The sequence below is a fragment of the Chiloscyllium punctatum genome, chromosome 19, assembly GCF_047496795.1.
Source record: "Chiloscyllium punctatum isolate Juve2018m chromosome 19, sChiPun1.3, whole genome shotgun sequence".
Lineage (NCBI taxonomy): Eukaryota > Metazoa > Chordata > Chondrichthyes > Orectolobiformes > Hemiscylliidae > Chiloscyllium > Chiloscyllium punctatum.
The window spans coordinates 60,571,127-60,594,890 of NC_092757.1; the positions used below are offsets into that span (position 1 = coordinate 60,571,127).

A 23,764-nucleotide genomic window follows, 5' to 3' on the forward strand; every position below is an offset into this window, starting at 1 on the left:
TCTCAGCTTGAAAGGGTCATCCCTTCACTATAACTTTATGCCCTCGGTTCTCGTCTCTCCAACTAATGGAAATATCTTTCTACATCCACTCTATCCAGACCGCTCAGTATTCTGTAAGTTACAATCAGATCCCTCTTCTGGATTCCCTCCAACACGAGCACATCCTTGCTTAGAAACAGTGCCCAAAACTACTCAAAATATTCCAAACATGGTCTGACCAGAGATTTATACAGCCTCAGTAGTGTATTTCTGCTCTTGTATTCTAGCCCTTTTGTAATTAGTGTCAATATTGCATTCATCTTCCTAACTGCCAACTGAACTTGCATATTAACCTTTGAAAGAATCCCGAACTAGGACTCCCAAGCCCCTTTATGCTTCAGATTTCCAAAGCCTTTCCCCATTTACAAAACAGTCAATGCCTCTTTCTTCCTATCAAAGTGCATAACCTCACACACTTCACAACTTGTATTTCCATCTGCCACTTTTGCCCACTCTCCTCATCTGTCCAAGTCCTTCTGCAGCCTCCCCGCTTCCTCAACACTACTTGTCCCTCCACCTATTTTTATTTCATCTACAAACTTAGCACCAACACCCTCAGTAGATTGTTAATGCATAATGTGGAGAGTTGTGGTCCCAACACTAACCCCTCTGAAACTCCACTAGTCACCAGCTGCCATCCTGAAAAAGATCCCTTTATCCACATTCCCTGCCTTCTACCAGTTATGGCAGCACCTTGCCCCCAGTACCATGGGGCTCTTATTTTCTTTAGTAGCCTCCTGCGTGACACCTTGTCAAAGGCCTTCTGGAAGTATAAATAAATCATGTCCACTGGCTCTCCTTTGTCTACTTGCTCATTAACTCCTCAAAGAATTCTAACAGATTTGTCAGGCATGAGCTCCCTTGATGAAACCGTGCTAACTCAACCCTATTTTACCATGCACTTCCAAGTACTCCACAATCTCATCATTAATAATGGAGACTAATATCTTATCAATGACCAAGGTCATGCTAACAGGCCTATAATTTCCTATCTTCTGCTTCTCTCCCTTCTCCAAAAGGGATGTTACCTTAGTCACTTCCCAGTCCTCTGGGACCCTCCCTGACTCCAGTGATTCCTGAAAGACCACCAAAGCCTCTGCAATTGCCTCAACTATCTCCTTCAGAACACTGGGATGTAGTCCATGTAGTCTGGGTGATTTTGTTTTCCCCTCTCTCTTGCATTGTTTGGTCTGCACCATCTTAATACAGGTAGCTGATACTGTTTGCAAGGTGATGTGGAGCCTCCACTCTGTATTTGAGAAATCAACTATTGCAGCAAACTGGAACATTCAGGAATTCCAGTTTGCTGGTTGGATGGGGTCCTTTGATTCAGGATTTTCAAATGATCTGGAGGCAGCAGAGTTGGTTCTGGGAGATTACAAATACACTTGGGATTCTCCTTCACCCAAGACAGCCCACAAGTGTTTTCTGTATAACAATGTGCATTTGTCATGTTGATTCCTAAGTTTGGGAGATATTTTGGGTGGTTGGAGATTCAAAACAGATGTACACAAGTGACATATATGGTGACTTTAAGCTCCCCAACTGACCAGAGATCTGATTTCGATATCATGCCCAAAGCAATACTAGAATTGCAAATCAGTGTTGTTTTAATAAAGTAAGGTTTGAGTTGGAGCATTCTTTGTTGAAATGGTACAATGGGCACACATTTCCCCAGAAATGGCTGTACTTTCAGGTTACATTGGAGATGCTTGCATCTGTGAAAGATGCTCTTATATTCAAACTGACTTTGGTCAGTTTACAATCTGGGTAAAATGTTAGTATAGGGTATTTGCCAGGGTTGGAGGATCTGAGCTATAGGGAGAGGTTGAATAGGCCATGGCTGTTTTCCCTGGAGCCTTGGAGGCTAAGGGATGACTTTTATAGAGGATTATAAAATCATGAGGCGCATGGATAGGATAAACATACAAAGCCTCTTCTCTGGGGTGGGGGAGTCCAGAACTAGAAGGCATAGGTTTAGGGTGAGAGGGGAAAGATATAAAAGGCAACTTTTTCATGCAAAGGGTGATGCATGTATGGAATGAGCTGCCAGAGGAAGTGGTGGAGGCTGGTACGATTGCAATATTTAAAAAGGCACCTGGATGGGTACATGAATAGGAAGAGTTTGGAGGGATATTGACTGAGTGCTGGCAGGTGGGACAGCTGGTCGGCATGGACGAGTTGGACCGAAGGGTCTGTTTCTGTGCTGTACATCTCTATGACTATGACTCCATAAATTCAGAGTAGTTGTTATATTTCCACAGATACAACTTTTGTTTAGCTTAACATTTGTAACTGTGGACCCTTAGACACTTGCTTCATATACCTCTGAATTTCTGTGAGGTCACTTCCAAGTTCTCCAAAGTGATGCTCAGCCAGAGTTGAGAACCCTGATATTGCGGGTGTAAACATAGATCTGTGGCTGATAGTGATCCAACTGGCAATGCATGGCAAGGAATTTCACAATATTCAACAGGGTGGTAGAAATACATTCAGTAGTACAGTGACTATCAAAACAGAATTGGATAAATCTTAATGCAGAAAAACATTGAAGGAACCCGGGTATGAGATTTATTGGATTACTCTTTTGAAGAGCTGGGGCAAACTCAATGGTTTTAACAAACTGCCCACTTCTGGAAAACCCAATGAAGGAGCCAATCCTTCAACCATTTTAATATTTTATTTACAAAGATACACATTGTGAATGGAACCCAACCAATGTATTTCAGTGTTACTTTGTATAGTGACAAATGAATCCTCAGTTACGCCTGCCACCTGCTTACCATTAAATTCTACGAACATAGCCATCTTTTGTACTTGTTTCGTCTATGGCTTTTATCTATTTCACATGAGGATGGGGGTCGATGGGTGATCTGGCTCCCAAAGACGGTGAAGACCCTAGACACTGGAGGCAGTGAGGGCATTAATTGCGATGGTTCCAATAAACGCAGCATTGTTCCTCTGCAGCACTGAGGGCATGTGTTTCTGGAAGTCAACCTACTCACAAAAAGCTAGATTTTCAGCAATAACATCAACGAAACAAAGTACAAACCCAAGCCAGACACTACCTCGGACATTTGTGCCCGCTTGTTTAAGTTGCCTTTACAGACCACTTGTTCAGCACCAGCAAAACGTTATTCACTAAGCACAAATGATGTAAATGTGAAATACTACAGCTCTGTTACATAACTAGTTTTTATTTTGGGAGAAATAAATACATTTTGCATATGAAGGAAAATGTTGGTAAACCTCTGTCACAATATGTTTTAAGATTTAAGTGAAACAAATCGAAAAATCATTTTCCATGCCTTTTCCTACTCTCCATTTCCCTCAGTTTCAATAAATCATCCAATTTTTCCTTAAAGGATGTCAATGCTCTCATCTCATCATCTCCTTGCACGTAAACTCTTTGTAATCCAACAACTCTTAGTACATAGTAATGTCTACTAATTGTTCGCCTTATACACTTATTAATCATTTAAAATTGATGAACTTTCATCACTGAGTCCTCAGGGAAAACTGTCTTTTCCCATTCACTTATAAAACTTAATGTTAAAACCATGAAGAGTTCTCTTATGGGTCATTGTTGCTCAACAGCAACATTTCCAGTATTTCAAGCCTCTCAGTCTAACTCAACTTTTGTATTCTACATTTAGTAAATTCAAGCTGTACATTCTTAATGGCTTTATTTGGTCATTCAAAACTGTTTACTTTTAACAGAGTAACAAATACTTGCACAAATTTAGAATACATTATTTATTCTTAAATACTAAGTCGCCATTTACAAAACAGAAAATTCTGATGGCCTTTAAGATTTTGCCTACCTACACACTGTTCCACTGAATTGATAATTTGAGTGCCAAGAACTCTGTTCATCCACACCTTCAGTGACTTTTCATTACATTTGTAATCCCAAATGTATTACTTCACTCAGATCCCCAAATGGTTGCATACTTCACTTCACCTGTTTTGCTTCATATATTTTGTCTGCCTGAAATATTCTGGAATATTTTCTACTATTCATCTTTTTTTTTATATCAGCAAATTGAAATTTTGTTCATATACTCAATTTATCTGCATCTGTCAAAAATGAATCAAGACCTAGCACTGACTCTGGAGCACATCACTTCAGACTCTTTTCCAATGACTGATAATTCTCATCTTTGTTTTTTGTCCATCAGATAATTTTCAGCCCAGGTTGCGAAATTTCCATTCATACCACAGATACATCATTCTTCCAACATGTGTTTTCAGTGATACTTTATCAAATGACTTTTGAAAATTCACATACACTGTATCTATTGCATTGTCATTTCTACAAAAAAATGTTACATTTGCTAAATGTGGCTCTCTTAACAAATCTGTCCTTGATTAAGCTACACATTCCTAAGGAATTGCAGTACATCAAATTGTGCATTTTAAAATCTTTTCACGACTGACATTCAACATCACAAATCGTACTGTGAATTTGATGAGGATTAGTTTAAATGTTTTTTATTTTAACAATTTTTGCTTCCCTTTCTTTTCATTCTCCCATTATAATCTTCATTTGCGATTAATTTAGTAGTTGCACTTTTATTGCACATCTCTCTTTAAAATTTCACTTTAGCTGCAATTTATTTAGCCATGAAATCCTATACTTTGATACAACCTTGCTTTTTTTTTGCTACAACGGGATGTATAATCTGTGCAGATCACATTTGAAGAATTTTCCTTTCTGATCTGTCATTGTATTTTGCTCCCTGTTTCACATCGTTCATTCAGGTGAGGTCCCAATCACTTCTTTGCATTTTGAAAAATTTTTAGCATACCATTCCTAATTGTTGACTCACTGATATCATGTTCTATTCTTTCAATGAACCTACCATGCTGCAATTACTATTTCCCAATTGTTCCCCACAGTATATCAACTTGTTTTTCACAAAGTAGTAGGGGATGCTTTAGCTTTTGTTGAAGGAACCAGGAAGCTGTCTGGGATGCATTACTAGTTAGAGTGAAACAAAAGAAATGTACATTGATAACAGAGATAATTAATATCCATCAATATTACTGCCCTCATCTTAATGGAGTTCAAAATTGTCTGCAGATCTCCCTCACTATCTCTAGTGTTTAATGGCATGTAGAAAATTTAGTAATTCTCATTATATATCTTAACACTATCTATTTATGCATTCACTCTTAATACAATCCATGGAATATCCCTAAGGATCATTGTTGTGGTAGACTTAAATACTCTACACATCAAACTTGCCTCAAAATTTTGTAACCAGGAATATGATTATTAAACATCATATACAACATAAACCATATCTCCACCAAAGCTCCCATTTTAATGTTTAATGTTTCTACTGTTTCAATTGTGCTTTGAAAGCTCTCTGTAGTCACATACGCAGACATTCCACTCAACCTTGACCAACACTGATGCTTGTTATTTTTCCTGATAAAGGTTTTACCCCAGTTTCTGAACACAGCAACTCAGGCAGCAGATTGTGTAAAGAATCAACTACTCTCTTTACTAGCATCAATACCATTGTCTATGTGCAGAAACCTGATTCTTATTCTTTGTTAATAAGGAGACAAGTCCTGAACTTGCAGTGCATCCACTACTGTCACAGGGTTTAGCTACAGAATATCAACACAGAAGGAAAATCACAGTTGAACAAATTTACAAACAGTAATGGTATGTTGTAATACCCCAGGCTGGTCTAATAATCCATGGGACATACCTACTATTAATGGTAACTGAAGTCACCATCCATGTACTAATTTTATGAACTCTCCTTGCACATCCATTCCTCTGCTACTTGAAGTGCCAATTTTACTGTGAAGAATACATGCAGACCAAGCAGCACAGACTCCAGTTGGAAGCTTCCCAAATACCACAAACTTGTTTCCTCTAGCTCTCCTTCCAGTCAATCTAGTAGACAGCTTTGACTCAGTACTGTCTTTGAATTCTTGATTAACGATATTTTAAATCAAGTCCAGTTGGTGGAGGTTTTCATCCAAAGTGGTACAATTTACCTGCCTTTACTGTGTCTCACTTTCAAAAACTAACTTTGTTTTTTTCTATCATGTTAACACGTAAGTTGATTTCAAATCCCTTTATAGAACATCAGAAAATGCTGCGGTCTTCACCTTGGAAACTTAATTCAGAAAAAGTAAACTTGTCCAAGTAGAATTTAATGTCTCATTGCTGGGCGTGTAAAAAAGGAAAATTGGAACCTAGATATAAAGTATTAAAATAAATTGCGTATTCCAAATTGAACAGCATCACTTAGGCCTTAGATAGGAAGACAATTGGTGAGTTCATGTGAGACACACAAATTGCATTTGTACAGTACATAATATAGTAAAATGTTCCAAAGTCGTTGAGACAATGAGAGCGGAGGAGGGAAATGCACAGAAACAAATTGGGAGCAGAGGTGGAAGTAGAAATAAAAATAAAAATGAGTTGGCTCAACCAGAACTCTCATCGTACAGGTATAGATTATAGAATGAAACCATTCAGACCAGAAGAGCTGGCATTCAGATTCTTAACTTGTGCTGAATTAGCTGATTAGAACCAGATGACTTCGTGAGGTTTGAGAAGATTTGTAGTTTAGGATGAGATTCTGGACGTATGTTTGCTTGCTGAGCTGGAAGGTTCATTTCCAGACGTTCCGTCAACCTACTAGGTAACATCTTCAGTGGGCATCTGGGCGAAGCACTGCTGTTGATTCCTGCTTTCTATTTATGTGTTTGGGTTGGTGATGTCATTTCCTGTTCTTTTTCTCAGGGGGTGGTAGATGGGGACTAACTATGTGTTTGTTGATAGAGTTCCAGTTGGAACGCCATGCTTCTAGGAATTCTCGTGTGTGCCTCTGTTCAGCTTCTCTTAGAATGGATGTGTTGTCCCAGTCAAATACATACAGAGGAAGGAAGGACACTGCTTCGATTGGGACAACATATCCATTCTAGGACAAGCAAAACAGAGACACGCATGAGAACTCCTAGAAGCATGGCATTCCAACCGGAACTCTATGAACAAACACATCGAGTTAGACCCCATCTACCATCCCCTGAGAAAAAGAACAGGAAATGGCACTGCCAGAGGAAGTGATGTCACAAACCCAAACATATAAATAGAAAGCAGGAATTATCAACAGTGCTTTGCCTGGAGGCCCACTGAAGATGTTACCTAGCAGGGTGACGAAACGTCTGGAAATGAGCCTTCCATCTCAGCGAACAAACCTACATCCAGATCCAGATGACGACATGAATATTAGATGTGAAAATATATCAGTGAGGTTTCCTATTTCTGCTCTTCCAGCACAGAGCGAGTGCTGCACTGTTGGCAGTGCAATCTTTCAGCTAAGATGTTCAATCAAAGGCTCAAGTCCCATTTCTGGTGGGCATAAAAGATCCCACAACAATATTCAGACAAAAGCATGGGAGCTATCCATGTTTCTTACTGTAGAGATTGGAACCATGTGAACCTTACTGACTGAGATCCTTGATGGGCTCAGGTTAACAACCCCAATCAGGGAGCTATGGCTGACCAATATAAATAAACAGAGAGTGTGGAGTGTTTTATTTCCCCCTCCAACTCTGTTTTGATTTAAACCCTGCCCTCCCTTTCACTTTTGTGATGACTCAGCATTGCCTGTTGTCACTGGCCACTCAGATGTGGCCTTCCTTCCTGGAGGTGGAATATGAATAAAGATTTATGCACTCATTGTTCTTCACTGTGTCCTACACCTACACACACGTACAACATGGGTTCTGGGGAACATATAAATTCTACCCACTGTTAGAGGGTGGTGTGGAGGTTTAAAAATAAGTATAAACAGGAATTCAGGAACTGACTGAGCTCCTTCCAGCCAGTGTACTGTGCACATGTAAATAAAGGGCGATTTGGTGACAGGAGACTGGCCTCTGTGCAGCTATATCATTTACCTAATACCAGTGCTTCTACAAAGATTTAGAACAGGCTAAAATGTTGTGATTGCAATGCTGTTTTGGGAGCAAAGTGAGAATGAACTGGTTCCACATTTCACATCAGAAGTACTTCATTGGCTGCTTTAGAGCATCTTGACTTTGCAAAAATTACTCAATAAATGCAATATTTTAATTATTTTATTGATTGTATTGATTGTACAGGATGTTATAGCTCCTGATGCAAGTTGCCATCCAAAGGAGACAGGCTTGGCAAAGCTCAAGTTAAAAATAAATTCTAGAAGCTCACAATGTAAAATGAAAATAAATTCATTGCAAAGGCAATTTGAATCTTAAGCCAACATGGTGCTCAGGTTGCATTTATTGTGGTCTGCTGCATATATCCAGGCAATAGAAAAGGAATTAAATAAGGTCCTTCCAGTCACTGCAGCACACCTATGTGTGACAATGCTACTATGGAGACAAAGCAATACTGGTTACACATGACAAGGAGGGAGAATCCATTAAAACTCCTTCACACAATCCTGGTCAGCCTTAACTTTCACTAGCTAACTGCCGAGTTACAATGGGACTCACATGGAAAGGAATGTGACACGCTGAAAGCTAAATACTTTCCCTCGCAAATAACAAATCTCACACAGCTCAGAACATGTCTTGTTCGGCACTTGAAAGGACTCGAGATGCAGCTGTTACTGCCTATTCCTGAACTATGTGAGAAATTCTGTGTAATTAGGTTATTGTATAACCCCCAGGCCTGGGTGGGGCCTGCTGAGGTTTCTTTAATCTTAACACCGTGACACATTTGCAGTCAGACAATAGTGGTTCACAGTCAGCATTAGGGCTGTGACTGAGTTTAGTGTGGGAGGTTGGGGGGGGGGGGGCAGGGGTGGAGAAGAGGGGAGACAGGGTATTGGAAGGAGAGTCTGTCACTCTGCTGAGTTTTCAAGCTTCTTTACATGGAGACCTGTGACCTTCCTGTACCCCTACGTGACATGCCTAGTAAACAGAGGGACTGTTTTCCTTGGCAGCAGATCAGTCACTGCTTTCCCGCTTACTTGTTCACTCCACAGACTTCCCTGGCACTGTTTTGATAGTTGTTTAAGAGACCTGCTGCATTCTTGTGCTAGTTAATCTAATGGACCATGGACTCTTCTGAGGATGGAGAATTGATAGGTATGCCTGCTGTAAATACTGTATGGAATGTTCCATATTCAGAAATCCTCTCCTGCACGAAGATGTATGTTTCTGAGAAACTAGATTGCAATGTAAATACCTGGAATTCCCAAAGAAATTGTATGGAAGCAGAGGGAGGGGTGTGTGTGTGGGCTGTCAGTGTTGGGGATCAGGTATAGGGAAAGTAGTGAGGTTTGTTCAGCCTACATGTTGCTGTGCGCGCAGAGATCTTGCAGCTGCCGGATGCTATATTTGGAAAAGAACAAAAAGCTGAAGAGGCTTACAGAAAAATCAATTGTAAAATGACTCATCGCCTGACTACACCAAACGATTAATAAACTAGTGCTGGGTAAAGTTTGTAGTCTGTTCCTGTTTACATTGACAATTGATTAGGATTTGATCTGCCTTCAGAGGAATAAGTAGCCCATAATCGTCAGGAGGCCTGATGCAAGCAGCATCACCTAAGGTAGGCTGGATCATTGCTTCTGGAACAAAAGTCAGAGCAAAGATAAATGTGAATGGTTAAATTGAAGATGGCTTGTGGCCAGACAGAAAATCGGAAGAGGAACACAGCAAGTATCATTCGATGTGGAATTCACTGCCCAACACAAACTGATTTTATATGGGAATACTGGGAGCAGTGCAGAGATGAGCAAGAACCTGGGGTAGCAGGCATCCCTTTAAAAAATAGCAAAAAAAAAGACTTTCCTCACCCTTAGAGGAGGACAGTGGGATGAGGGTTTTGGTGAGGGAGGAAAATGAATGTATTGTTTGTACAGATTTCAAGGTCATCAGGTCGGCACTAGAGTAAATGTCTAATCGCCATTATCATAGTGTCCGATTACAACACAACTCACTTACAGTGCTGCTCATGAACTACCACCAAAAAGAAATATAGAGAGTTCCAGTGCAATGATTATAAAGTTTAGTCAGGTTGTAGCACATCAAAATAGTCTCATGGATATTCACATCCCAAAATTGTGAATCATAATTGAGGAAGATATCAGAGAAAGGTCAATCTGTTCAATTGCAATTTGGTTTTAAGATGAATTTGGTTAAAATGGCCAAGAAATTCCAGTATACAGTTATTAGCTTGTTATGATTGTTGGGAAAGACAACTCATCAACACACCTGTATGGCTCCATGCTTCCTCACAGACTCAGAATGTACCCATCAACACACCCACACAGACCCATAATTTGGAAATGCCAGTGTTGCACTGGGCTGTACAAAGTTAAAAATCACACAACACCAGGTTATAGTATATGGTTGCTACCTTCTCCCCAGCCCCACCTCCCCAACCCCGCATTTATTTCTCCACCCTGGAGGCTTCCTGCCTCTATTTCTGATGAAGGGCTTTTGCCTGAAACATTGATTTTCCTGCTCCTCGGATGCTGCCTGACCTGCTGTGCCTTTCTAGCATCACACTAATCTAGACACCAGATTATAGTCATCACAACCACCTGATGAAGGAGCAGTGCTCCCAAAGCTAGTGCTTCCAATTAAACCTATTGGACTATAACCTGGTGTTGTATGATTTTAGGTGGTGGTGTTATTGACACCTCGAGCCAAGAAGTGCCATTAACAATCCCAACTTATTTTTCTAATGTTTTCCTCAGCAGTCTCCATTTCAGCCCCAAATTAAATGAATATGGATGTAATGTTTAAAATTAAAACTGGAGACTCTCTTTCAAGAGAGCCCAAAGGAAAAAAAAACTATCTTCTGGTAAGTGGTTGGGTTCACCCTTATTCTGATGAAGGTTAAAGGGTTAGGGAGGTGATAGGGGGGAAAAAACACTATGGTACTTGGTAGACAAGCCAGTCAACATTACAGCTTTCCCCAACAAACTGTTTTCGTACTTTCATAACCCAAATCACTTTATGGGAAACAGGATGGAGGTAGGAAAAGAATCAAATTACAACACAATTTTCTTGCTATCATTTCTGTATTCCCCTGCTTCCTTCTACCTAGCCCACTCCTTGTTCATGCCCAAACCATCTCCAACTCACTTTCTTTTCCACTATTAACTTGCAGCTTTTCAGTCATTGAGAGACAGGCATTGCATTTGTAACCCATGCTCAACACAGCCACATAAATGCAACCAATTACACTTTTACACAATTTACAACTAGAAAGCAGCTTTAAAAATAGCATCATCTCAACTGCACGAAATGGGGTGCCCTCCTCTTCCCTGTAACCTTAACCCTAGCAGATCAGGCATCCTGTCTTACCCATCTTCAGACCTACTGAATTTGAAGGATGCAATAACTAATAGGGGAATTTGAAACAAAGATTGCGTTGCATTGATTCAATGCCTGGATTAACTTCTGTTTGGCTTTGACAGTTACTAGAGCCTTGTTCTATGGAATGGCTCCAGGACAAAGCATACAAATCCCATATACAGCAGCGATTAAACCAGTGATAATCACATTGAAAATTTGCTTCCAGGAACAGCAAATTTGTTAAGATATGTAACTTGTGTCAAGTTTGGTAGGAATGCTGACAAAATCTGCTCTAAAGATGTCTCATCAAATCAACCATTCCAAAAACACAACTCCAGCAAGGTGTTACTGAAGTCCATCGCTGAAGTGTGCAGCATTGGAAAAAATGGGAGCAAAGACTTGGTAAAGGAAGTAGAAAGTCAGGAAGTACAGGAAAGATGCTGAGTTGGGAAGAGAAGGTCAGGAACCTGACTACAGAAAAAAAGAGATGAAGTTGTGGATAAGAGTTGGAAAAGGTTTAGAAGGGATGAGGGGTTGATGCCTTGTTTTGAGAACTTCCAGCCACAACACAACTCAACTGTTGTTAACTTATCCCTAAAGATTATATAAAACTCACTTCAGGAAAAATTGAACAGAATATTACAAAGGACATATATCAAACCACTTGCAACATTTACTAACATAGGAAACACTACCTGTCAACTCATACTCAATATAGATAACTTAGGAATTATTGTTGTTCAGACATGTCCCAAACAGCAACCACATGCAATCCAAAGCAAATATACTGTAGTAATTGAGACATGCTTAATTAAATATACAAAGTTTTAATGAGAATCCTGCAAGATGCGCCAGCAGAGCCGCAATCTCCAAGCAATGTTCTCCCAGTTGTCATTAGGCACATGGGAGGTGCATGAGAAGTAATCCCTTGAGATTGTCTCTGCTTTCTAAATGCTATATCTGCAGCAGGCTATTTCATAAGTACAATCTGAGTATAAATCGAAGAATACATTAAAGAACTAGACCTCAAAGGCTCATTTTTCATTAAGCGTAGGTAAATTCAATCAAAGCTGGGAGGTAACTGAAAGAGCAGCAATTATTTTGCTCCATTGTTTCCTTGGCTGACAGCTTCTCGGTAGGAGGATCCCAGTGAATTTGTCCTGGCACAAATTCTGAATGTTGTACAGGAGGCAGGTGCTCCCAGTGCTTATGGCACCAGACTTTCCTCTGGAGAACTTGGCAGGTAATTACTTTGTCTGAAAGTACACGGCCTTTTTAAAAAAAGATCTCTGGTATGAAAATATCAATCAATTATTCTGTCACAACTCAATTAATGTAAATGATAGGTTTTCATTTTTGACATTTTACACCTCTCTAATTTACTCTGCCAATTGTCAACGTTGATCAAGGCAAGTGACCCAAATGCAGGAAAGTCTTGAACTAACGAGTATACAGCCAGCACATCTGTATTAATTCAGTTGACTGGTGACTGAACTTTGCAATGATTTGGAGACGCCAGTGTTGGACTGGGGTGTACAAAGCTAAAAATCACACAACACCAGGTTATAGTCTGACAGGTTTAATTGAAAGCACTAGCTTTCGGAGTGCTGCGCCTTCATCAAGTTATTGTGGAAAATAAGATTGTAAGACACAGAATTTATAGCAAAAGTTTACAGAGTAAACAGACACTGTAAACCTTTGCTATAAATTCAGTGTCTTACAATCTTATTCTCCGCAATCACCCAATGAAGGAGCAGCGCTCTGAAAGCAAGTGCTTCCAAATAAACCTGTTGGACTATAACCTAGTGCTGTGTGATTTTGAACTTTTACAATGGAACACTAGCAATCTCCTATCGTTCCATTGGTTCCTTCATCTCACATTTCCATTACTCCATAATTATATCTTTTGGTTGTGAAAATGAAATTAGAAGCCAAGCTCTTCCAGACAAACAATTTTAATGGTTGAGGTCAAATTGGATTCAAACATTTGCCTCTGAACCAAAGGGCAGGGATTCTGCTAGGACAGCCAACTGGATCCTCCTGCTCCAAAATGCAACCGAGTATGTTCCGTCCTTGCACATCAGTGACACGCACTGGTAGGAACACTTCAGTGTCCAATTGTGATAAAGAAGAAATGGCCAGTGCAAGTCCAGATTTGATGGCTAACTTTTAAGAACCTTGCCCATAAGTAGAAATGGGCCAGTTCTGTTTTGGGAAATGCTCCATTCCCATTAAGTTTGGTCTCTTAAAGAAAGTGACAGTCTTAATTTAAATTGGCTTCACTAAATCCATAAGGTCTGTTTCCTTGACCACATCAAATCAGAAGTTAAACACACTTGACTGCATTAAATTCCATCATGGGAAAGATAAAAGCTAGGAACACTGAGACCAGAGGTGTATAACAGATTAGCCAGCACGTGAAAGGAAGAACATAGAACATAGAAAAATACAGCGCAGTACATGCCCTTCGGCCCTCGGTGTTGCGCCGACCGAAGCCTACCTAACCTACACTAGCCCAATAACCTCCATATACTTATCCAATGCCCGCTTGAATGACCATAAAGAGGGAGAGTCCACCACTGATACTGGCAGGGCATTCCACAAACTGACAACCCGCTGAGTAAGGAATCTACCCCTAACATCTGTCCTATACCAACCTCCCCTTAATTTAAAGCTGTGTCCCCTAGTAACAGCTGACTCCATACGCGGAAAAAGGTTCTCACTGTCAACCCTATCTAAACCCCTAATCATCTTGTACATCTCTATCAAATAGCCCCAAAACCTTCTTTTCTCCAATGAGAACAGCCCCAAGTGCCTCAGCCTCTCCTCATACAATCTTCCTACCATGCCAGGCAACATCCTGGTAAACCTCCTCTGCACCCGTTCCAGTGCCTCCACATCCTTCCTATAGAATGGCGACCAAAACTGTACACAATACTCCAGATAAGGCCGCACCAGAGTCTTATACAACTGCAACATGACCTCAGGACTCTGGAACTCAATTCCTCTACCAATAAAGCCCAGTACGCCATATGCCTTCTTCACAGCACTATTTACCTGGATGGCAACTTTCAGAGATCTGTGTACATGGACACCAAGATCCCTCTGCTCATCCACACTACCAAGTACCCTATCATTAGCCCAGTAATCCATCTTCTTGTTACTCCTACCAAAGTGAATGACTTCACACTTAGCTACATTGAACTCCATTTGCCACCTTTCTGCCCAGCTCTGCAACTTATCTATATCCCGCTGTAACCTGCCACATCCTTCTTCGCTGTCCACCATTCCCCCGACTTTCGTATCATCCGCAAACTTGCTCACCCAGCCTTCAAGCCCCTCCTCCAGGTCATTTATAAAAATGACAAACAGCAAAGGTCCCAAAACAGATCCTTGTGGAACACCGCTAGTAACTGCACTCCAAGATGAACCTTTACCATCAACTACTACCCTCTGTCTCCTTCCAGCCAGCCAATTCCTAATCCAAACCTCTAATGCACCCTCAATGCCATACCTCCGTAATTTTTGCAGTAGCCTATCATGGGGTACCTTATCGAATGCCTTGCTAAAATCAAAATGAGATCCTGAACTTAACACAAGCTGTCCAGCTACAACTTACTCTATGTGGATTCCAACTGAAATTCCATCCTTCATATTTTAATTCCACCTCGGATTATAGGATATTTACAACATTCATTGAACTGCTGTTCCTGTCACATCCTGAGTTCTACATGATGTACAATGTAGTGCCACGTCAACACTCCCGATCCCTTACTCCACCAGCATCAATTCACCTGACCTCAAAGCCATCGCTGGTCCACAATTTCATTTCACTCTGCCTGCAAACCAACACTTAAAAATAATTTCTCTCATCCTTTCTGGTGTTAAGGAGCATAAGTTTCAAATTATGGACACCAATGCCCCTCCAAGAGTCTTGTCTGCATCTCCAATTCTAATCTCATTGCTTCCTGTCTACTCACAATATGCATTGACTTTGGTCTCTCTGATATTGAATGATCAATACTTAGCAAAGAACTCAGTTTTATCCCACCTTGCTCCACCTCAAAGCAGTTGTGTGTGCCATGACACTGAACTGTCTAGCATTGCCTTTGGCCCCACATTCACTGTTTGGGCTGGTAGTCCTCCTACTGATAACAGAACCCTTTCACTTGCTCCTGTACCTTTCCTCCATCTTGAAGTTTCTTTTTGTCCTCTTACTTGCTATTGAACTTTTCATTAAGAACTATCAGTATAACAAAGACCTCTTAATTTTCTCTGTTTCCCTTACTCACTCTAACCTTCTTTCCTCTGAACCTATTGCACTCAGTTCTGTTAGGTCTAACCATGACATTGGTGGTATTGTGTTCTGGTGTACTGACCTGCACCTTTAGAGGCTGAGTACCAACTCAGAGACACGTTTCCCTCATTGCTCTCTATCATGCCTCTACTACTAAACATCAAGTAATTGTTTCCAGGATTAACATCAACTTAATAAAAACCTGCAGGTGCTGTAAATCAGAAAGAACAGAAGTTGCTGGAAAAGCTCAGCTGGCCTGACAGCATCTGTGAAGTGAAATCAGAATTACAATTTGGGTCTAGTGATCCTTCCCTAGGACTGGTATTAACCAGCGTGTATTAATGACTTGGAGGTGCTGGTGTTGAACTGGGGTGTACAAAGTTAAAAATCACACAACACCAGATTATAGTCCAACAGGTTTATTTGGAAGCACTAGCTTTTAAGGTGCTGCCTCTTCATCAGCACCCCGACAGCTAATGCTTCCAAATAAACCTGGTGGACTAGAACTTGATGTTGTGTAATTTTTAACAATGTGGATTAACATCAATTTCACTACCTTACATTTCCTTACACTCTGTCTCTTGTCAGGAATCCATCCCATTCTCCCTATTTTTTTATCTGAGTCATATCTTCTGACGACGCAATCTTCTTCCCAATATGATTGACAGGGCTCTCAACTGTGTCTGATCCAATTGTCTTTTGCTCTTTTCCCCTCCCAACCAGAAGAGTCACAGAAGAATCAGCTTCCACTATTTCCAACTGATACCATTACCAAATACATCTCCCCCCCACCCATTAGCATTTCCAAGGCACCTCTGCAACACACTGAACCATTCCTCAATTAACTCCCTTTCCCATACAATCACAGATGGGTGTAAATGCTTCCCTTCTGCTCTCCTATCTCCAAACACTCTTTCCAGATGAAGCAATGATTTACTTAAAGGTCTTTCAACTTAGTCCCATGTATTTGTTGTTCATCATGTGCTCTGACCACCATTGCACTGGGAAGACCAAATGCAGATGGGGTGACTGCCTCTTATCATACCTCCCTGTGTCTGCAAGCATGTCCCAAGGCTTCTCGGTTACCACCTTGCTCTCACATTTCATTCTTTGGTCAGCTGTAGTTTTCCACTGAAGCTCAAAAAACAGGATCTCATATTCTAACTGGGGACTTTGAAGCCTTCTGGTTCACTTCTAAGTTCAACAATTTCAGACCATGAAACTATGTTCCATTTGGTTTTTATTTCGTTGTCATGTGCTAGTTTGAAGCTTTTCAAGTTGCATTTCAAAGAGCAATTCATTATTTTGGTGTTATACTTATCCTGCACAAATACTTTTATTATTTAATTCCATCATACCTTTTCCACTTAATCACTCCCACATCCTGGAACCTCCCTTTTGTTCAGCCCTTCGCAACTCCCTCTTTTGACACATCTTTGTCCTCCTCTAGTTGAGAAAAGGGGCCATATTCACCTCAACATGAACGAACTCTCTTCACAGATGCTGTCAAGCCTGCTGACCATTTTCAGCATTTGTCTTTTATTTCGGATTCCCAGTATCTGCAGTATTTTGATTTATATTATTAAACTTTCACTTCTCAGTCAGATGCACAGCAACTAGCTGCAGACCTCCAAATATTCTGCATTTAAGTTTTATCCTTCCTTAATTCTTGGTTCTTTGGTCTCTCCCAGATTTGGCACATTTGGGCAATCTGGGGTCATCACTCCAAAAGACCCAACGGTACAGCCTCAGAGTCAGATACACGGCAACTAGCTGCAGACCTCCAGATATTCTGCAACCGTTAGAACTGAGATGAAGAGGAACGTCTTCAACCAGACAGCAAGGAGTCTGTGGAACTCATTGCCGCAGAGGGTTGTGGAGGCAAAGACATTGAGTGTCCTTAAGAATGAGATAGATTCTTGATTAGTAAGAGGAAATCAAGGGCAACAGGAAGAAGGCAGGAGAATGGGGGTAGGGAAATGTATAAGCCATGATCAAACAGTGCAGCAGACTTGATAGACCGAATGGCCAAACTCTGGTTCTATATTTTATGGTCTTTCACAAGTCAGTACTAGAACGCACAGACAAGATCTCAGGAAAATTACAGAAGGCAAGGAAAACAGGACAATAAAAAATCAGCAGTGCTGGTTTTAGGGGAGCAGCCAATTAACATAATGCTGTCAATTGTTTGTAGGCTTTGTATTATCAAATATTCACTCTCCTGATGTAGACCTCACTTGCACTACTGCAGAACTTTCAAAAGCTCAGCAACATACCAAAAAGCTTCAGAATCCAATTTTAATCCCAGCATACGGGCATTAAATAACTGACCATAATCGTAACTTGCTTGAGTTTAATGCCTTGTTGGTTCAGATTTCTAAGGCTTTAAGGGTTTGTGGGTCCCATGAAACTATGTTAAACCCAGGAATTAAAAGGTTAATGATCCTGAGAGACTTTCACTGAGTAAGACGGGAATTTTGCTTTTTGTGGAACTGTATGCCATCTGGTAACTCCCTCAGAACATAAAATTGAAAACATTTACATTTCATTAAAATTAATTGATTTATCAAAATATTTAGACTCTTCACTATTCCAGCCTTCTGCAACTTGGATCACATTTTACATACATATGAAAAAGCCAAACTTGCATCTCAGTTATTAAATATAATCTTCACATGATGAAACCTAAACATATATTTGTATACAAGTTCCTGACCTTGTTGAAGAGGGAGAGACAGGGATGTGGGTCTCGGTCTGGACGCTCCAATTTGACCATACTGACAAAGCCATAGTCTTGCTGCTCGTCTTCACTGGTGTTACACAGCCACAGAGGGTGAAACTGACAGACAAAGCAATAAATAATTTTTAGTAATCTGCGAGCAACATGTATACATAGAGTGCAACAAGGAAAAACAGCTGCTAACCATCACCAACATGTTTTCTCTAATTCACAAAATTTTTTGCTTGCAGCTGAGATTAGGAATGGATATATACAACTGGTGAGATTTGACAATGAATCATTCCTCCAGATCGAGCTTATCTAACTTGGGATGCAATTTGGTTTGAATACAAGAGACCGGTTTTCTGTGGGTCAAAGAAAACTGGATATTAAGCTTGTTTCACATTTTCCATGAGCATAAACATGAGGTACATACGAACTGAAGGCAGAGCCGGGGTTGTTGTTTGCACCATCAGGCTCCATTTCATGTCTAAATATATCCTTCTGTTTTCAATGTTCTGCCTGATTAGATTTTGGATTCTAACTTCTATTCTATTGCCACCTTATGATTCTACTGTGACTGGGATGTACAACGTATGGCAATATAACTATTATAAATATTTTTCTATTGCTATGCATTGGTGCTCACTGATAGTTTTCAAATGTAGCAGTGCTGAGGAGTTATCTTAGGATCCTGTCTCTGGGGTGAAGTCACTGCTGATTAATGCAAGTGATGTAAGAGCAGTCAAATGGGGGATTCTAGGGAAATGTTGTTTACCTACTGTTCTCAGTAAAATGAAGATGTCACATTAGCGCAGAATACAGTTTGGGAATTCATCTATTGAGTGAGATGATGTAATGAAAAGGTTGACGTTCTGCTTTCTGATTTACAGTGGATTCAGCACATGGCTGACAATAAACCACACTCTTACTCCAACAGGATGAGAGATGCACAGACAGAGCTGCCAACAGCAAAATGCTGGATGAGTAGTCAATACAAGTGCAAAACAAAAACTACTGACACTAAATATTATGGCACTGAACTTGGAAAGGAAAGAATTATTACCATCTTGAACTGATTCCCATCACCAGCATCACACCCAGAATGATGAAACCTCTTAAGATAGTCTCTTTCAGCATGAGTCAAGGGCAATACAGCAAGATTAGTCACTGGAGGAATGATTTAGTAAAAAATGGACGGGGATAAGATAAAAAAAACATAAAATGTCTATAAACTTTGAAGTGAAAGATGTAAAATGGAACCAGATAAAAGAGTAATTTAGCTTCTTTCTGCTCAGAACATAAATACGTACACCAATAATTCTTTGAAGAGAAATCATATTGGACTCAAAACAAGAGCTGTTTTTCTCTTCATAGACGTTACTAGATCTAAGTTTCTCCAACAATTTCTATGTTTGTTTCAAATTTCCAGCATTGGTGTATTTTGCCTTTTTAAACAGTTCACCAAGCTGCCAAAATCTGGCTAATGGAGCATTTTTCCATCGTTAGGTACCTTAGATAGTTTAAATGGTCTCCCTTGAATATTGGACTAACAAATTTTCACTCTGCTGCTAAAGAATCAGAAGGGAGTGAAAGTTGTAAAACACTCCTAGGGTAGGGGAGTTCAAAACGAGAGGGCGTAGATTTAAAGTGAGAGGGGAAAGTTTTAAAAAGGTTAACTTTTGGACACGAAGGGTGGTGCTGTATGGAATGAGTTACCAGAGGTGATGGAGGAGGTGGGTACAATTCTAACATTTAAAAGACATCTGGATGGGTTATCAATAAGAGGTTACAAGGATATGGGCCAAATGCTGGCAACTGGGACTGGATCAGATTGAATGTCTGGTTGGTGCAGACAAGTTGGACCAAAGATCAAACAGTTTTTGTGCTATTTGGCCCACCTGTCAGTATCTGGTGGATTTCTTCAGTCAGGTATACAAGCTTGGTAGGCTTCATTCAGAAAAAGCAACACTGGCTCAAATCAGTAAATATCTAAGTCAATTGAGGCTGTGAATGAAAATAAACTCCAAACCTTTCTAACTCAAAATTATTTACTGTTCTATCATACATGAACACCAAACTGAGCAGGACTCCAACACTCTTATCAATCCATCAACCTCTCCGATCCTTCTTCCTCAGGTGAAAGCTCCCAATCTCTCTAATTAATCTTCCTCCTGCTGGAGTTACCAACCTTTCTGACCAGAAGTCCATCTAATCATGCTGGAACTAAGCCACTTTGCCTATAATGGTTCTTTTTTCATATTCAGCCAGCTGTTACTTCAGTAATGCAGGAGAAGTGTTTAAGGCAAGGATGAAACTTCTGAAGTTTTATTGACTGTGAAATTTAAACTCCTTTTTTGTTCCCACCAGTCTTGTACTTCATTGAATTTCATCTGTAGAGACGTGATGTTCCAGCTGGCATGTTTCAGTTGCAGAAGAATTATATACAAATGGGGCATTGTACCCATTCTTTCCAGTCTCACCGAAAGGCAATCTTTAAACACCATAGCATCGAGAGTGCTCTGCTGTAACACAAGCTTTTCTATAAATACTGTATTTGATAAGTAGGTCAGACTAGCAATATGGTAGCTTGATTAAAAATTAAACCGCACTTGGAATCAAATCAAAGGAAAAGTGTAATTGAAATGTAACTTGCATCTTCCCGTTTGTGCACAGGAGTCATTACTGTGGTGCGTGATTTCACTTTCCACTTTCATCTTTGCTCATCTACTGCCAGCTGGACAGAGGCCGATGTGCTATCTCATTCTTAGTAAGCATCTTAAAGATGGTTCGTAGAAATCCAGGGTGCATGGCATACTCAGCCCATTTACTGTGATATATCTAAATCACCTGGAAATCAGAGATGCTTCAAAGGATATTTGTCCATACGCATAGTGGGTGTACCTATAAACTATCAGTCGGAGAGGATATTGGCTATGTCATTAACAGTCTTGCACTAATAGAAGATGCCAGTGTCTCTAGTGGCTTTTTAAAAAAAAATCAGATAAGCAAAACTGTTAACCTCTCATTACATTCAATTTTAGGTTTGCACTATCTTAGTTTAATTACTCCACCACTGATGGCCAAGGTGAAACTCTGCAGAAGTCTCCTTAAACAAAGGCATCCCTTATCCTCCCTTAAGTCAGATCAGCTTCAAAAAGTAACTGCTTCTCTCTTCTCAGATGTTACCAGACAACATGAGTTTCTCCAATGCTTTATTTTAGTTTTGGATATCCAGCAGCTGTGGTATTTGACTTTTATATTACCGTGCTTAGGATTTCCTTCACCACTTTTCCATAGGAAGGATTTGAAAATATATCAACAGCTTAAAAAACAGCATATTCCCAAGAGTTAGAAAAAGAACTGAAATGGTTAAAATACCGATGAGTTTGGTGTGGGTGCTTGCCCATATATTGTAAACAGCCACTTTGCCAAGCTGTTCCAGAAATAATAGCATAAACCCCACTGTTCTTGCAGCAGCACTGGCAGATCTTCATTTCTGGCCATCAAAGGAGGAAGATAAGAGAGACGACCACTCTATCAAGTTCAGCAAAGGCTAAAAAAATGTGAAAAGTCAAAGTCAGAAGAAACAGATTATTTGTTATATTGTTTTGAGAGATCTAGCTATGACCAAACACACTGGTGCTTTTCCTTCCTCACAACAGTTACTGCAGACCAGAAGTTTTTCATTAGCTGAAAAGTGCTTGGAATATCACGAGTTTGTGAAAGGTGCAAAATAAAATAAACTGCAAAGTCAAGCTTCAGCCAGATACAAAATAGTAGAAAAGATGGAAATTACTTGAAAAAATAAGTCAAACAAAACAACTGGAGATAGAGAAATTAAGGCTGCATAATCTATCAGTTTGGGAAGGCGAATCACATTTGTACATCTGAAACACAGAAAAACAAATTGTTGGAGAAACTTGAGAAATTGAGGTTTGGGTCAAGAATAAGAGGGAACTATATGTGGGGTACAGACAGCAGAGATTGACTGACTCCTTTGAAGAATTTGAAGGCAGGAGGAGTATACTTAAGAGGGAAATTAGGAGGTTAAAAAGGGGACATGAAATAGCTTTGGCAAACAGGGTTAAGGAGAATCCAAAGAGATTCTATAAATACATTAAGGACAAAAGGGTAACTAGATAGAGAATAGGGCCTCTTAAACATCAGCAAGGCTACTTTTGTGTGAAATAACAGGAAATGGGGAGATACTAAACAAGTATTTTGCATCAGAGTTTATTGTTGGGAAGGATATGGAAGCTTTAGAATGTGGGGAAGTAAATAGTAACATCTGGAAAAGAGGTGGTGGTGCTGGGCATCTTAAAAGGTGTAAAGCTGGATAAGTCCCCGGGACCTAAACAGGTGCACCCTAGAACTGCGGGAAGCGAAGTTGGAGATTACTGGGCCCCGTGCTGAGATATTGTATTATCAACAGTCACAGGGAAGGTACTGAAAAGACTGGAGGTTGGCTAATATTGAGCCATTATTTAAGAAAGTTTGTAAGGAAAAGCCAGGGAAATTATTGCAAAAATATGACTTAAAAGTAGTTCTGGGATTTACATATTAATGAACCGAAATCTGCAACACATTCTGAAAGAGGAAAGACTTAACAGCAATCTAGGTTCATTCAATACATCATTTCAGTTGTATGACACTTTAATCTTCTGCTATAAATTCTGTCTCTTATGATCCTCTTCTAAAGCTATCTGATGAAGGAGCAGTGCTCTGAAAGCTAGTGCTTCCAAATAAACCTGTTGGACTATAACCTGGTGTTGAGAGATATTTAACTTCGTCCACCCAGTCCAACACCAGCACCTCCACTTCATTGGTCAGTTCATTGAGTATAAGAGTTGGGAGGTCACGTTGTGGCTGTACAGGACATTGATTAGGCCATTTTTGGAGTATTGCGTGCAATTCTGGTCTCCATGCTTTAGGAAGGATGTTGTGAAACTTGAAAGGGTTTAGAAAAGATTTAGAAGGATGTTGCCAGGGTCGGAGGGTTTGAGCTACAGGGAGAGGTTGAACAGGCTGGGGCTGTTTTCCCTGGAGCGTCAGAGTTTAAAGGACAACGTTTATAAAGGATTATAAAATCATAAGGGGCATGGATAGGGTAAATAGGGGTGGGGAAAGTCCAAAACGAGAGACCATAGGTTTAAGGTAAGGGAATGATATAAAAGAGACCTAAGGGACAACCTTTTCCCCACAGAGTGTGGTGTGTGTATGGAAGTGGTGGAGGTTGATATGATTACAATATCTAAAAAGGCATCTGGATGGGTATATGAATAGAAGGGTTTACAGGGATACGGGCCAAATGCTGACAAAAGGGACTAGATTTATATTGGATATCTGGTTAGCATGGACAAGTTGGACCGAGGGGT

The 23,764-nt window shown here is 40.2% G+C and overlaps 1 protein-coding gene across 2 annotated transcripts in view; it reads right to left on the reverse strand.

The window, feature by feature from the left end:
• The window catches only part of rnf43 (ring finger protein 43), a 196,119-nt gene that overhangs the window by 36,397 nt on the left and 135,958 nt on the right, over nt 1-23,764 (reverse strand). For both annotated transcript variants that reach the window (XM_072589512.1, XM_072589510.1), the window contains exon 2: nt 18,384-18,506. In XM_072589512.1, coding sequence (XP_072445613.1) covers nt 18,384-18,506 — 123 coding nt within the window. The remainder of the gene's footprint in view (nt 1-18,383; nt 18,507-23,764) is intronic.